This window comes from Passer domesticus, chromosome 13, assembly GCF_036417665.1.
Source record: "Passer domesticus isolate bPasDom1 chromosome 13, bPasDom1.hap1, whole genome shotgun sequence".
NCBI lineage: Eukaryota > Metazoa > Chordata > Aves > Passeriformes > Passeridae > Passer > Passer domesticus.
Genome location: NC_087486.1, coordinates 14,876,112 through 14,889,977, shown reverse-complemented (window position 1 = coordinate 14,889,977; position 13,866 = coordinate 14,876,112). Strand labels below are relative to the sequence as shown.

Genomic DNA, 13,866 nt, shown 5'->3' with positions numbered 1-13,866 from the left:
AGGGGACAGAACGGGATTGAGGGGACAGAACGGGACTGAGGGGACAGAACGGGATTGAGGGACAGAACGGGATTGAGGGGACAGAACGGGATTGAGGGGACAGAACGGGATTGAGGGACAGAACGGGACTGAGGGGACAGAACGGGATTGAGGGGGACAGAACGGGCCTGAGGGGACGGGACCGGCCCGAGCTCTCCTGGAGCACTTGGGTGGCCGCAGGGGTGGCTGGCCTGTCCTGGCGAGCCTTCGGTACCCTGGGAAGCACAGCTCCCGTTAAATGGCGCTGGAAGCCCCGCTGGTGACTGTCCCTGCTCCCTCCTGTGCCCAGCTGGGGCTGAGGCTGCCTGGTGCTGCCTCTGGGCCATGGTGGGCTCTTCTCGTGCTGACTTTGCTGCCAGCCTTCCGCAAGACTTCAGCGTTTCTTGAGGCACAGGGTGTATTTGGAATGAATTTCTTCCTCCACATTTGTTACAGAGAAAATAAACCAAAAATTCATTAAAATGGCTCTCTGGGTTGTTTTGATTTGGTTTGGTTTGGGGTTTTTTGTTTTGGTTTTTTGGGGTTTTTTTTTGCAACTACTTTGGTTCATTTTTTGGCTTCCTGCTCTTTTCTTTTAATTTTGGGCACTCCTTGATTGCCAAATTCCAGACAACTCAACACAGCTCATTGATGAGACAAGGTAACACATCCCTGATCCTGGGCAGGCTCAGACTACTCCCAAGCAGTCCTGGCTCCTGAAGCCAGTGCTGGGTTGGGGTGAAACTGCTTCTCTTCAGCATTTTCTGCTTTCGATTTGTTTGGCTTGGCCAGTGCCCGATGCCAGGCAGGCAGCCTGGTCCCGTGGCTGGCAGTGACCCCGCAGGTTCCTGTGCTGGGAGGTGCCCCCAGGGCAGCACAGCCCTGGCACCACAGGCTTCCACCCCTCGGGAATATCTCTGGGACCTTTTCCTGTTCTGGGGCAGTTTCCAAGTACCCTCAAGTCCCAGCTCTCAGGGGTTCAGTCAGCCAAGATGAAAGGAGCCTTTTCCAGGCATTCACAGGAGAAGTGTTGGATTCTGTCCCCAGGAGGAGAGAGAAACGTGGATTGGTTGTGGTTCTGTACCAGGGATAACGAAGATCTGTTTGCTGCCAGCTGGATGCAAACTGCTCCACCAGATAAGAAATGGAAGCAGGAAAGTCGTTTTCATCTTGGTTTTCCACAAGGTGAGAGCCGAGACATCCAGGAACAACATTTCATAGGATCTCAGAGTCACAGCCTGGCCTGGCTTGGAGGAGATCTAAAGATCATCCCAGTGCCACCCCCTGCCTGGGACAGGGACACTTCCACTGCCCCAGGCTGCTCCAAGCCTGTCCAGCCTGGCCTGGGACACTGCCAGGGATCCAGGGATCCTCACAGCATCTGGGGAGATTCCTCCTGCAGCTTCCTCCTTCTGTGTCCCAGGGCCAGAGCTGCTCCTGCAGCCCCTGTGGGTGTGGCTGTCCCCGTGCTGGGGACACTGCTGTGCCCTGAGCTCCTGAGGGATCTGTGCCTGCACCTGCCAGCACCACCCCATGCCAACATCTCCTGCCCCCAAACGTCCGAGCGTCACTGCAGGAGTTCTCTGAGCCCTGCCCTGTCTCAGGTGACTCCTGTCTCTGTGTGCCTTTCCTCCCATCTCCCTCTGATGGGCTCTGCAGTGCTGTATTAGGGGAAAAAAAACTCTGGAAGGGCTTAGGGAAAGGCACAAGGGTTTAAAGGAATAGAAACTCCCCAGCCAAGCTGGTTAAATCTAGTTATTCCAGGCTTTGATAACTTATGAGGCCTTGGTTAGAGAGTGCAAAAAAGTCACTCTGAAGGAGGAGAGACACAACCAGAAAAGGAGAAACCTCCTGTTGGCCACATACTGGTGGGCAAGATTCAAAGAAAAGTGAAAACTCCCAGGAAAAAGGACCAGGAGCAGCCTCTGTCCCAAAGGTGCTCTGCCCAGCCGTACCACCCCAGTCATTGAATCATGGAATCATGGAATGGTTTGGGTTGGAAGGGACTGGAAGCTCATCATGTTCCAGTGCCACCCTGTGACAGCTCCAAAATGAGCAAAAATGGTTTTTCCAGCCAACATGTAAGTGGGGAATCAGTGCCACAAGACCTGCAGGTGCTGGAGCTGACAGACTCAGAAATCACAGACTGGTCCACTGACACCCCTTGAATTCAAACTCCCTTTCTCCTGGGAAGGTTCTGGTCTCCAAAAGAAGGCAGGACCTCAGTGGGCGTGGGGCGTGCAGCACTCAGAGCAGCCCCAGGATCCAGGGATGGAGGGATGCTCCATTCTGCCACCAGGATTTTAAACTCATCATTGCTGAGGGCTCCAGGCTGGGTCGGGGTGAGGCAAAGCATCTCCCAAGCTTGGCACATCCCTGGAAAGGCGGCACATCCCTGGAAAGGCATCACATCCCTCTGTGGGCTTTGTGAGCCAAGGTCAGGGCCCTGCAGCATCTGGAGCCAAGGGGGAAACCCCCGAATCCTTGGGCCAGGACACCTCCCTGGCCCCCTCTGCCACCTCCTCTGTCCCACAGCTGAATGCTTGGACAAGAAGGCAGTCCAGGAGCATTTGGACAATGCTCTCAGGCACTGGGTGGGATCCCTGGGGCTGTCCCGTGCAGGAGGGGCCTGAGGGGACAGGAGCTTGATCATGTTTGTGGGTCCCTTCCAGCTCAGGACATTGCAGGATCCTGTGGTGGGTGAAAGGGCTCGGCTCAGCGAGTGAGAGGTGATGTGTGCCTGGGAGCTCCAGGAAGCAGCTCCTCTGCTGCCACCAGATCTCCCACACACTCCTCACTGCACCAGTGTGGCCTGGTTCACACAGCCCAAGGCCACACGGAATATTGCACAGCACTTTATTTTTGCTATTTTGTGTCAGTAAAGCGGCCCTGTCACACGGGACCTCTGAGGGACACTGCTGGTGCAACTGCAGCACTAAAAACACCGACTGCAGCACTTTTAGTCAGGGGACCAAAACCATTTTTGACACCAGCCTGGCACTGGAGCCCCATCCCTGCAGGTATCCCCAGTGAAAGCTGTCACTGGGCAGCCTGCCCTCAGCATGAAGCCAGCAGCTCTACCTGCTTTCCGAGGGCAGTGGAAAAACAAGGGAATTAAGGGAAGGAAGGAAGTGCTGCTGCCGTGCCCATCCTGCAGCAGAGCCAGCTCTGTCATCACGCTGCTGCTGCCTGCTCACAGCCCTTCACCCAGGGGGTGCCAGGGAAACACCCTGCTCCTGGCATGGCTTTTGGAGGGGACATGCCACATGTATCCAGCCTCTATCCGGGGGCAGGTCTGGGCACCACAGTATGAGAAACAGCATCCAAAGGAGGGACATGAGCATGGTAAAGGGCCCACAGGAGCAGCTGAGGGCACATGGCCTGTCCAGCTGGAGCACAGGAGACCGAGGTCAGAGCTCCCCAGGGGCTGCAGCTCCAATCTCTGCTCCCTGGGACCAGGGACAGCACTCAAGGGAACGGCTGGAGCTGGGTCAGGGGGATTTAGTCTGGGCACCAGGAAAAGGTTCTTCCCCAGAGGGTGGTGGGACACTGCCCAGGCTCCCCAGGGAATGGTCCCAGCCCCGAGGCTGCCAGAGCTCCAGGAGCGTTTGGACAATGCCATCAGGGATGGGATGGGGTTGTTGGGGTGTCTGTGCAGGGCCTGGAGTTGGACTGGATGATCCTTGCGGGTCCCTTCAACCCCAGGATATTCCAGGACTCCTTGGTGCCCCTGGTCTCGGCAAGGCCCGCAGTGTGGGCAGGTTGCTGTCTGATTTCTGATTTCTGTGTTGATTTGAGTTGATTTCTGTGCCCCACTCAGCCTCACACAGCTGTCAGCACCAGCCGGGCTGGAGGTGCCACGGTGCTGGTTCACAGAGGGGCCTTGTGGGGTTTTAAACCATCTAAAATCTTCCAGCATCATGTGTCACTTCTTGTTCCCTCTGCTTGAGGGAATAGCAGCAAACAGGGACAGAGAGAATGTCAATCAAGAGAGATCTGGAAAAGCAAATTTTTGGCCAGAGGAAGGCCAGGGAGGACAATGGGGGCAGTTTCAATCCTGCCACTCTTGTTGGCTGTGCAGAGGCACTGGGCAGCACTGGGCTCTCTGTTCCCAGGCCAGCTCAGATGTTCCAGGTGCTCACAGGAGGCCATAGAGATGTTTTGAGGGTGGAGCCCCTCTGCTCTGGAGCCAGGCTGGGAGAGCTGGGGGTGTTCAGACTGGAGAAGAGAAGGCTCCAGGGAGACCTCACAGCCCATCAGAGCCTAAAGGGGCTCCAAGAGGAGACTTTGGACAATGGCCTGGAGTGCAAGGACAAGGGGAAATTACTTCCTACTGCCAGAGATCAGTGTTAGATGGGATATTGGGAAGAAATTCTTCCCTGAGAGGGTGGGCAGGCCCTGGCACAGCTGCCCAGAGAAGCTGTGGCTGCCCCATCCCTGGAAGTGTTCAAGGCCAGGTTGGACGGGGTTTGGAGCAGCCTGGTCTAGGGAGAGTTGTCCCTGCCCATGGCAGGTGTTGGGAATTAGATGAACTTTAAGGTCCCTTTCCACCCCAACCATTCCATGGTTCCAAAACTCTATGAAAACTCATTCCTGGAGTTCAGACTCACCTCTTGGACCTGTACCACAGCTCTGCTCTGAACAGAAGTGAGACATAAATACTGCAGGTGTTGGTGTGCTGAGGGCAGAACTGAAAGGCAGGCCAGGCTTTGAGGGCAGGAGAGCCAGCAGCTGCTTGGGGACCTGCAGGAAGGTGTCTGGGGAGCCAGGCAGCCCATCCACCACACTGAAGAGCCAAGCAGAGCAGGTCAGTGAAGCCTGGCTGGAATGGGACAAGCTTTATCCCAGCACTGGAGAAGGAAGTGATTCACTTGATGTTTCAGCCAGCCTTTGTGCTGATGAAGCAAACAACATGTTGGCTGTATCCCAGCCCCTCCTGGGGCTGGAACACTGGCCAAGTGGTTTGCTGGGCTTTCTAAGGTACCCCACAAACAAGCAGCTCCTGCCAGCCCCTCCTCCCCTGCTCTGGGTTTGAGCTGTGCCCACAGAAGGGCAGCAGAGTGCAGGTCTGATGGGGAGCAGTGAGGGAGCTTGGGGGGCTCAGCCTGGAGAAAAGGGGACTCGGGGGGGACCTTCTGTCTCCAGAGCTCCCTGACAGGTGGGTGCAGCCAGGAGGGGGTGGGCTCTGCTCCCTGGGAACAAGGGACAGGACAAAGAGAAATGGCCTCAAGCCAGCACTACTACAGGAACTTTATGCTGGATATTAGGGAAAATTTCTTCACCCAAAAGGGCTGTCAAGCACTGGCCCAGGCTGCCCAGGGCAGTGGTGGAGTCTCCGTCCCTGGAGGGATTTAAAAGGCTTGAGGACATGGGTTAGGGGTGGACTTGGCAGTTCTGGGGAAATAGTTGGACTTGATGGACTTCCAACCTAAATAATTCTTTAATTCTGTGATTTTAATTAAATGTGAACCATGGGCATGTCTGAATCAAGGTCCTTGTGCTGTAAGCCTGTGACACCCTGGCAATGTGGGTCTGTGGGGACTGTCAGGGTCTCCTGGAACCCAGGGGCATTCCTGGACAGAAAGCAGTGGGACCCTGAGTGTGTTGTGGACAGTCACTCCTTTTCCCAGCCTGTATGTACCTAGTTTGGCTCCACAGAGGCCATGGGTGACCATGCTGAGGGCCTGGCTGAAGTGAAGGCTCTCCCCTCATCCCTACAGCCAGTTTTCTTGCCCTTCCAGGTGGCTGGGTCCATCAGATGTGATGTGAAATCCCTGATGGCGGTTCCTGTCACATCCTTCAGCTCTTTGGCAGGGATTGCTGGGAGGATTTGCTCCATTGCTTTCCCAGGGTCAGAAGTGACATTGAGCAGGCTGTAGTTCACCCCCTCAAAGCTGGGTGTGAGATTCCCTTCTCCCGCTCTCCAGGAACCTCCTGATTGCTCCAGCACTCCAAAGACATCAGAGAGGAACCTTGCCAGGGCATCATCCATCTCCCTCAGCATCCTTGAGTGCATCCCACCTGCTCCTATGGGCTTGTGTATGTGTCCCCTAATCCATTTTCTTCCAGGATGGAAATACCTCTCCACTGCTTGGAACAAGGAACTGGAAGTCTTGAGGGCCTCACTGGCCACCAAGAGCCTGGCTGCAGGAAGCCCCTGCTGTGTTGCCAGCACTCATGGGCACTGCTTCCCAACCAGCATCTCCTGGAAATGTGTGGGGTGGGAGCATCCAGGGCGCCGTGAGTCACCTTCTGCTAGGAGGAACTTCAGTCTGTTTTGCCCCTGGCAATCTGCTGAGCTGAATCAATGCCATCTTTGAAATCTACTGCCCTTGACAGATGAGATCTCAATAAATTCTGGTTTCCTTCCTCATTCTAGTTCCCCTCAGACTATGTCCTGGCAGACTTGGGGTTTTCCAGGATGTGCAAGCTCATGGATATCGAAACTGGTACAGCCACCAGTGCCTGGATTTCCTGTGGGCTGAGAAATCTCATGGATACCCTGTGTGGGAGAGCTCTGGCACTCCACAGGCTGCCCGCCGCTGCCAGAGCTTCTTTCATTTTCACTTTTCTGCGCGCTTTTGTGTGCAGCTCCACCCGGGCTGCAGAAGCCCGTACGCCGCGGAGGCTCCGGGTGCGTGTCCGCAGCAGCCTCGGGAAGGAGCCCCGGGGCCAGGCGGGAGCGCGGAGCTCGGGAACCGCAGCGCAGGAACCCGGGGCTGGCTGGAAACTGCTCGTGAGTGCGGCCAGAGCAGGGACCGCGGAGCAGGGCGGGCTGGCATCCGTCTGGGAGCGGGGTGACCTGCCAGGCTGTGTCTCGCCGAGCCCTTTTGGGCACAGGGCACAGCCCTAAGGCGGGAAGCGCGGGGGAGCCTCCCCGAAGGGTGCGCTTTGGGATGCTCAGCGAGCGCTGGGCGCACGCATCCCCTCATGTGCTCTTACCCGCTGCCACAGTGCTGCCGTGGGTGCTGAGAACGAGCTGCTGCCGCCGCCGTGCCGGGCGCAGATGTGCCGGGAGCCGCGGCGGGCGCGCCGTGCCCCGCTGGTGCCGCGGGCCCGCGGCGGGCGGGCGCGGCGCGCCGTGCTCGTGCTGCTGGGGCTGTGCGCCGGGGCTCTGCTCCTCGCAGGACAGCCCCTCGAGCCCACCGCCCGCGGCCTCGCCCTCCACTTCGCCACCCTGCAGATCGGGGAGCTGCTCAAGGGCGTCTGCTACCTGGCCGAGGAGATCTTCCACCTGGACACCAGGTGAGCCAGCGGGGCTGGCTGGCTGCCTGCGGCGCTCCCGGGACATCCCTGGGGACAAAGGCGTTGCTGCCTCGGGATATGGTGGGGTTTGCTCCTGGGCTCTGTGCCCTCTGTGGCAATGATGTGCTGTGCCCAGCAGCACAGGCTGCCCTCTGTCACTCTCCTGTCCTCATCTCTTGCTCCCTCTCCACCTGCCCCGTTCCCCCAGATGTCCCTGGAAGTCTCCTCTCTGTGTGTCCTTTCCCTGGGGAGCAGATCTTGGCCCCAGCCTTTCCCCACCACGCAGTGCTGGAGGGCAGGGGCTGCTCTCTCCCTTTGCTGTCCAGGGTGACATTCCCTCTGCTCCCTCTGATCTACCCAAGCCCTCTCCTGGCTGGGGGCACTGGGGTGTGCAGGGCAGGGTCCCACACAGCTCTGTAGAGCTCTGGAAGGCTGGTGGCACCCAGGAGATGGGAGCAGCCCTGCCATGGCTGCTGAGGGGGGTAGGTGGCCACCAGCCTGACTCCTGTCTGCTCTGCCACCCAGGCACCGTGGCAGCTTCTGGAGGGCCCTGAGCAGCTGCTTCCCCCCGCGCTGGCACGGGCCCATGCTGCTCGTCTGCGGCTCGGCCTCCGTGGCTCTCCTCGGTGATGGGCAGCAGCTCGGCCTCCACCTCATCCTGGCCAGCCTGTGCCAGCTCCTCATCCTTGCCCTGGGGCTCCAGGTAAGGCTCCCACACCCCCAGCCTGGCTGGCTGCCCGGGGAACCCTTCAGCTCTGAGCAGCCGTGGGGGCACGTAGCCAGCTCTACACGGCCTCTGCATGTCCAGCCCACCCAGAGTCAGCCTGCTGGGAGGAGCACTCCCAGCTCAGCCCTGCAGAGCTGATCTCCTTGGCCCCGTGCTGCCAGGAGTGTTGGGAGGGGGGCCAGGCTGCCCCTAATGAGCACAACCATTCCAGGGGATGGCATGGCCCCCCTGACATGAAAAACAGGGGTATTTTAAATCTGTCAGTCAAGCTGGTGCTTGAGGGGGAAGCAGAGCCTGTGTGTTCTCAGTTCTCAGTGTGGTGTGGGGGCAGAGCCAAGCCCCAGGTGCCTCTGCAGCAGTGGGAGGGCTCTGCTGTGCCCCGGCAGGGCTGGAAAGGTCACACAGGCTGCACAAGGGGCTTCTGTGGGTGCCTGTGGGACAGCACACCCATCTCCACCTAAAGGCACACACAGAGCTGGCAGAGGCCACTGGGAATCCCACCATCAGGCACTGGGGTGTCTCCTCTGCCATGCTGCAGGCACAGGGCAGATGCACAAGCTGCACTGGGACACAGGATCCCAGTGGAAGGGCAGCCAGGGAAATGCCTGGCTCACTCCAGCCCCAGTTCCCTCCTCTGTGGGGGCTGTGGGGGCTCTCAGGGGCTCTGCCCTGCACGGAGGGGGAAGGGGCTGGTGGGGTTGTTCACTCTCCAGCTCTCTTTGGAGCTCTCCAGTCCCTGTGGGGAACTGGCTGTTGCAGAAGGGCCCAGGTGGCAGCTGTCATCACCCTGTCTCTCTGTCCTTCCCTCCACAGAAGCCCTCAGCAGTGGAGATGTCCGAGATGTCTGAGGGGTCCAAGCAGAACGCTGCTCATGGGCTTGCCTGGTCCTTTTATGTTGGGTACCTAAAAATAGTCCTGCCACGTACGTAGCTGTTTCCCTGCATTCCCATGCCTACAGATAGAAATAGCTCCTAATAACAATCCTCCCACTTTTACAGTGTTAGCAGGGAAATGGGGAGCAAGGCAGAATGCAGCTGCACTCACACCAGGCACCTCTCCCTGATGCTCTCTTCCACCAGGGGTGAAAAAGTCCATGGAGGAATTCAGCAGAGCCAATCCCAACCTGCCGGCGTGCAGGAAGACCTGGAAGCTCCACATCTTGATCCCTCTGAGCTGTCATATCTATGATGACCTGGAGAAAGCTGACAGCAATATCCAGTATGTGACAGAGCTCACTGAAACCATCCTGGCCCGAGCTGGCATCAAAAAGAGGGTCTACAAACACAGCCTCTATGCAATCACGGATGAAGAAAACCAGGTATGCTGAGAGCAGCATTGGGAGCATCATCCCAAAAGGCCTGCTGGCCCCAGAAGTGACCCTAAGGACAGGAGACTGTCACCTCTCCTGTTAGATACTCCTAGCTTTCACCATGCTTCCATGAGATGGAGAGATCCCATTCCTGTAGCCCTTCCTGCTGGCTGCCTCCTCCCAGGCTGGTGGGCTTTCCTAACCCCTCCTGCAGCTGACTGAAGTCCAGAAAACAGCAGGAAACTGAGCAGGGAAAAGCAGATTTGGGGTGTGGGCTACAGAGCATCACTTCCCATAGGATGAATGTTTCCTTGTGTGTGAAGAGGTGCTCGAAGATGTCTGTGTGAGTCATTACCTGACTGCCTCCTTTCCCCCGTCACCCCTTTTTAGGCTGGTGAGCCCTAAATCTCTCCAGCTCCCACATCTCTGGGCAGACTGGCCCCTGTACCCTCCCCTTGGAGGAGGGAACACCCTGGTGCTGTGGGGACATGGGCAGAGCTCTGCTCCTCACCTGGCTCCCCTGGTTTGCCCCTTGGCAGTAGGTGAGCTCTGAGCTGCAGTTTTTAAAGCCCAGCCTGCAGGGCCCCGAGCCTCCCCTGCCCTGCTCGGGGGAAGCACAGGCAGCTGTGGGTTTTTCCTGCCGTGCTGCACGCACTGATGCTGTGCTCCTGCTGCCAGGCTCCTGCTGAGTCACTCTGCTCCCTGGGAGCTCCAGCAGCTCTGAGCCTGCACTTGGCCTTCCAGTAATATCTGCCCAGTCCCTCACAGTGAGCAGGGCCCATGGAAGGCACCTGCCCCAGGGCATGGCAGTAACTGCCAAGGCTGGGAACTTCCTGCTTCTCTGCATTTACCTGGGATCACATCCTTCTTCCTTCTAATTCACTCCATTAAACTTTCCAGTTTACCCAGTGTAAGACTCACTGGTAACACCGCTCCTCCTTGGCATGTTTATGGCTTTGTCAGATTTCTCTTTGTTTCTTTGCTCAGCCTCCTTCCAGCTGTGCCTCCACCTTTCCAATGTTTATGCTCTGCCCTCCAGCTCTCTGTTAGGATGCTCACACTTAGAATAATGGAGCCACAAAATATGCTGGGTTGGAAGGGACCCACAAAGATTATCAAATCCAACCCCAACAGCCCCACCCTGTGCCTGGGAGCATTGTCCAGGAGCCCCTGGAGCTCTGGCAGCCTGGGGGCTGTGACCATTCCCTGTTCAGTGCCCCCAGTACCCTCTGGGGGAAGAACCTTTTCCTGATATCCAACCTAACCCTGCCCTGACACAGCTCCAGCCGTTCCCTGGGTCCTGTCACTGGTCACAGAGAGCAAAGATTGGTGCTGCCCCTCCACTTTCCTTTGTATGGCAGAAAGCAATCAAGAAGGTGTGATCACAAGGAAGGGATGTCTCCCCAGGGGACCAAATTCCATCAGGATGATCACCCTCCAGGCTGCTCTTGGGAGCACTGACAAGCCAGTGGCTGCCCCCCATGGGCACAGGCAGCTCCCTGAGCCCACCTGGCAGAGGGGACACCTGGACCTGTCAGGCCAGCTGCTCTCTCCCTGCTCTGCACGAGGCAGGGGGACACTGGGGCCAGACCTGGTGTCCCTGTCCCAGTGCTCCCAGTGCCAGGCAGGCCAAGGAGCTGAGTGTCCTGAGTGCTGTGCCCAGTGCCAGGGTCTCCCAGCAGCCCTTTGCCAGTCCTGCTGTCCCCATGCCTTGTCCTTCCACCCTGCAGCTGTGGCACTGTGCTGTGGAATATGCCACGCCGCTGCAGACCCTGTACGCCATGTCCCAGGATGAGTGTGCTGCCTTCAGCCGGGAGGAGCGCCTGGAGCAGGCCAAGCTTTTCTACAGGACCTTGGAGGAGATCCTGAAAGGCTCCAAGGAGTGTGCAGACACATACAGGCTCATTGCCTACGAGGGTGAGTGAGGGAGGGGCTGGGGTGCCCAGGACAGTGGCTGTGCCCTTCTAGCCCCGAGTGACCTGGATCAGTGTCTGTGCAGGGCTTGGCTGATGTCCCCAGGCAGGGGAGCACGGTGGCCCCTGCTGCCACGGGAGGAAGGGAGGGGCTGCATTCCCACATGAAATAGGAATGTCACTGAGCCTGGCATCCCGGGCTGGTGAGGGAGGGCATTGTCACACTGTGCTCTGGGCTGGGGCAGCCTCATCTCGAGCCTTGGGGCAGGTCTGGGCACCACAGTGTACGATCTAAAGCTGTGAGGGAGTGCCCAAAAGAGGGACGTGGGGGTGGTGAAGGGCCCAGAGGGGCCACATGAGGAGCTGCTGAGGGCTCTTGGCCTGTCCAGCTGGAGCACAGGAGACTGAGGTCAGAGCTCACTGGAGGCTGCAGCTCCTGCTGAGGGGCAGCTCCAATCTCTGCTCCCTGGGACCAGGGACAGGACCTGAGAGAACAGCTGGAGCTGTGCCAGGGGGATTTAGTCTGGGTATCAGGAAAAGGTTCTTCCCCCAGAGGGTGGTCAGGCACTGACCAGACTTCCCAGGGAATGGTCCCAGCCCCAGGGCTGCCAGAGCTCCAGGAGCATTTGGACAAAGTTCTGGGACACAGTGTCTGTGCAGGGCCAGGAGTGGGACTGGATGATCCTTGTGGATCTCTTCCAACTCAGGGTATTCCATGAGTCCATAGTTATAAAGACTTCTTGCTGTGGGTCTGAGGAGCAGGGAAGGTGGGGCAGCACTGGTTGTCCCAGCTGAAGTCCCCAAAGGGAGCTGAGACAAGCTGTCTGCTGCAAGCATTGAGTACAGCAGCAGGCAGCCAGGCCGAGCAGCCGCTCCCCTCACCGGTGATGTTCCTGGAAGGAGTTGCTGGGGCTGTCACGCCCTCCCCAGCAGTGGGATGAGTGTGTGCTGGCTCAGTGCCATTCCTGCTGACAGGGGATGGGAGGGAGCGAGGCTTTCCCTCATTCCCATCATCTTTTCATCTGCCATCTCCTCACCTCCACCAGATGAAATCAGCATCTTGCTTTAATGAATGTCGTTTTTTTCAGAGGAAACTCAGCACTCTCCCTGATGGGGAGAAGCATTTCCTTGCAGCAAGGCAGTTCCCATCACAAGCACTACTGGGAATCCAGCACATAGTGCCTGTAATTTTACACTCCTCCCCACACTTTGTGTTTGAACTTTTTCCCTCTGCCATGCCGAAAGTGGGAAGTAAAAGCTGTATTTTGAATGCACATTTTGGGGCATCTCTCAGAGACTTTGTTCCCTGCCCAGAGCTCTGCCTCAGGACAGCCAGTGCAGGAAGGTTTGTCTCTCTTTGTTCCAGAGCCAGAAGAAGCAGAGGCCCACTTTTTGTCCAGAGAGATCGTGTGGCACTTGCGGCAGGAGCATCACGAGGAGATCGCCGTGCTGGAGCAGAGCCACACACACAGCCCATCCACGGCCCTGGACTCGGCAGAGCTCAACCTGCAGATCAGCGTGTCAGACCTGCCAGACCTGCCACAGCCCCTGCGCACCGATGGCTTCTGACACAGCCCCTCCCTGCCCCTGGGGCTTGGGTCACCCTTCCCCAACCCCCTTCCTCTTGGAGCACGTGCTGCCCATGGCTGCAACCCCCAGCTCCCACCCAAACCTCCTGTGTACCACGGTTACTGGAGCAGCTGACTCAGCCCACAGCCCTGTGACATGCTTCCCATTTTCTTTGTTATGTACAGCTGTGATGTTCTTCTGTGGGTTGTATCGGGTTTTTATCTGCTTTAATTTTTGTTATATAAAGCACTTTCCAGTCTGGGACAAGTTGCAGTATCCTAAATTTTGGAGACAATGTGCAATGTGCCCCATGTGAGATAGGAAAAGGTTTTTCCCTCAGAGGGTGGTTGGGCACTGAACAGGGAATGGTCATGGCTCTAAGGCTGCCAGAGCTCCAGGAGCACTTGGATGATGCTGCCAGGGACAGGGTGGGATTGTGGGGTGTCTTTGCAGGGCCAGGAGTTGGCCTGGATGATCCCTGGGGTCCCTTGCAGCCCGGGATATTCCATGATCCTGTGATACGCTGTGGCGTTGGATGGGCTTTGGAAATGCCAGCCACAAGTGTGCCTGTGTGTGCTGGGACAAACACAGCCAGCCCACGTGGCCAGAGTCATGGGGCAGTTCTGCAGGCACGGGGAGCCTGTGCAGCACTTGCAGGGGAGCCTCCAGCCTGACCAACAGTGTTGGTGGCAGCGCAGGCTCACCCAGGATGGGGAGCTGCTGGGCAGGCACAGGCTGGAGCTGACACAACAGCCTTGCTCCTGCCCTGGGCTTCCCAGCTCCTTCTAGAATCACAGAACCCTGGAATCACTGAGGCTGGAAGGGCCCTCTAAGGTCATTGAGTCCAACCATTAACCCAGCACTGCCAAGGCCACCATTAACCCGTGTCCCCAGGTGCCACATCCATGTGTTTTTTTAGTATTTCCAGGGGACAGTGACTGTCCTGCACAGCCCATTCCAATGCCTGACAACGCTTTCAGTGAATAAATTCTTCCTGATGTCCAAACTGAACCTCCCCTGGGGCAGTTCAGGGCCTTTTCCTCTGGTGCTGTGCCTTGTTCTCTGGGTGCAGAGCCCCACCTGGC

At 57.8% G+C, this 13,866-nt stretch overlaps 1 protein-coding gene across 1 annotated transcript; it reads left to right on the top strand.

Annotated features, from left to right (window-relative positions):
- The first annotated feature begins 6,628 nt into the window (after positions 1–6,628).
- STING1 (stimulator of interferon response cGAMP interactor 1) lies at positions 6,629–13,061 on the top strand. The gene is made up of 7 exons (XM_064387953.1): positions 6,629–6,754; positions 6,973–7,263; positions 7,789–7,966; positions 8,804–8,912; positions 9,070–9,308; positions 11,030–11,216; positions 12,579–13,061. Exons 2-7 carry the CDS (start codon positions 7,025–7,027, stop codon positions 12,779–12,781), a joined length of 1,155 nt encoding a protein of 384 aa, XP_064244023.1. The 5' UTR covers positions 6,629–6,754; positions 6,973–7,024; the 3' UTR covers positions 12,782–13,061.
- The last annotated feature ends 805 nt before the right edge of the window (positions 13,062–13,866 follow it).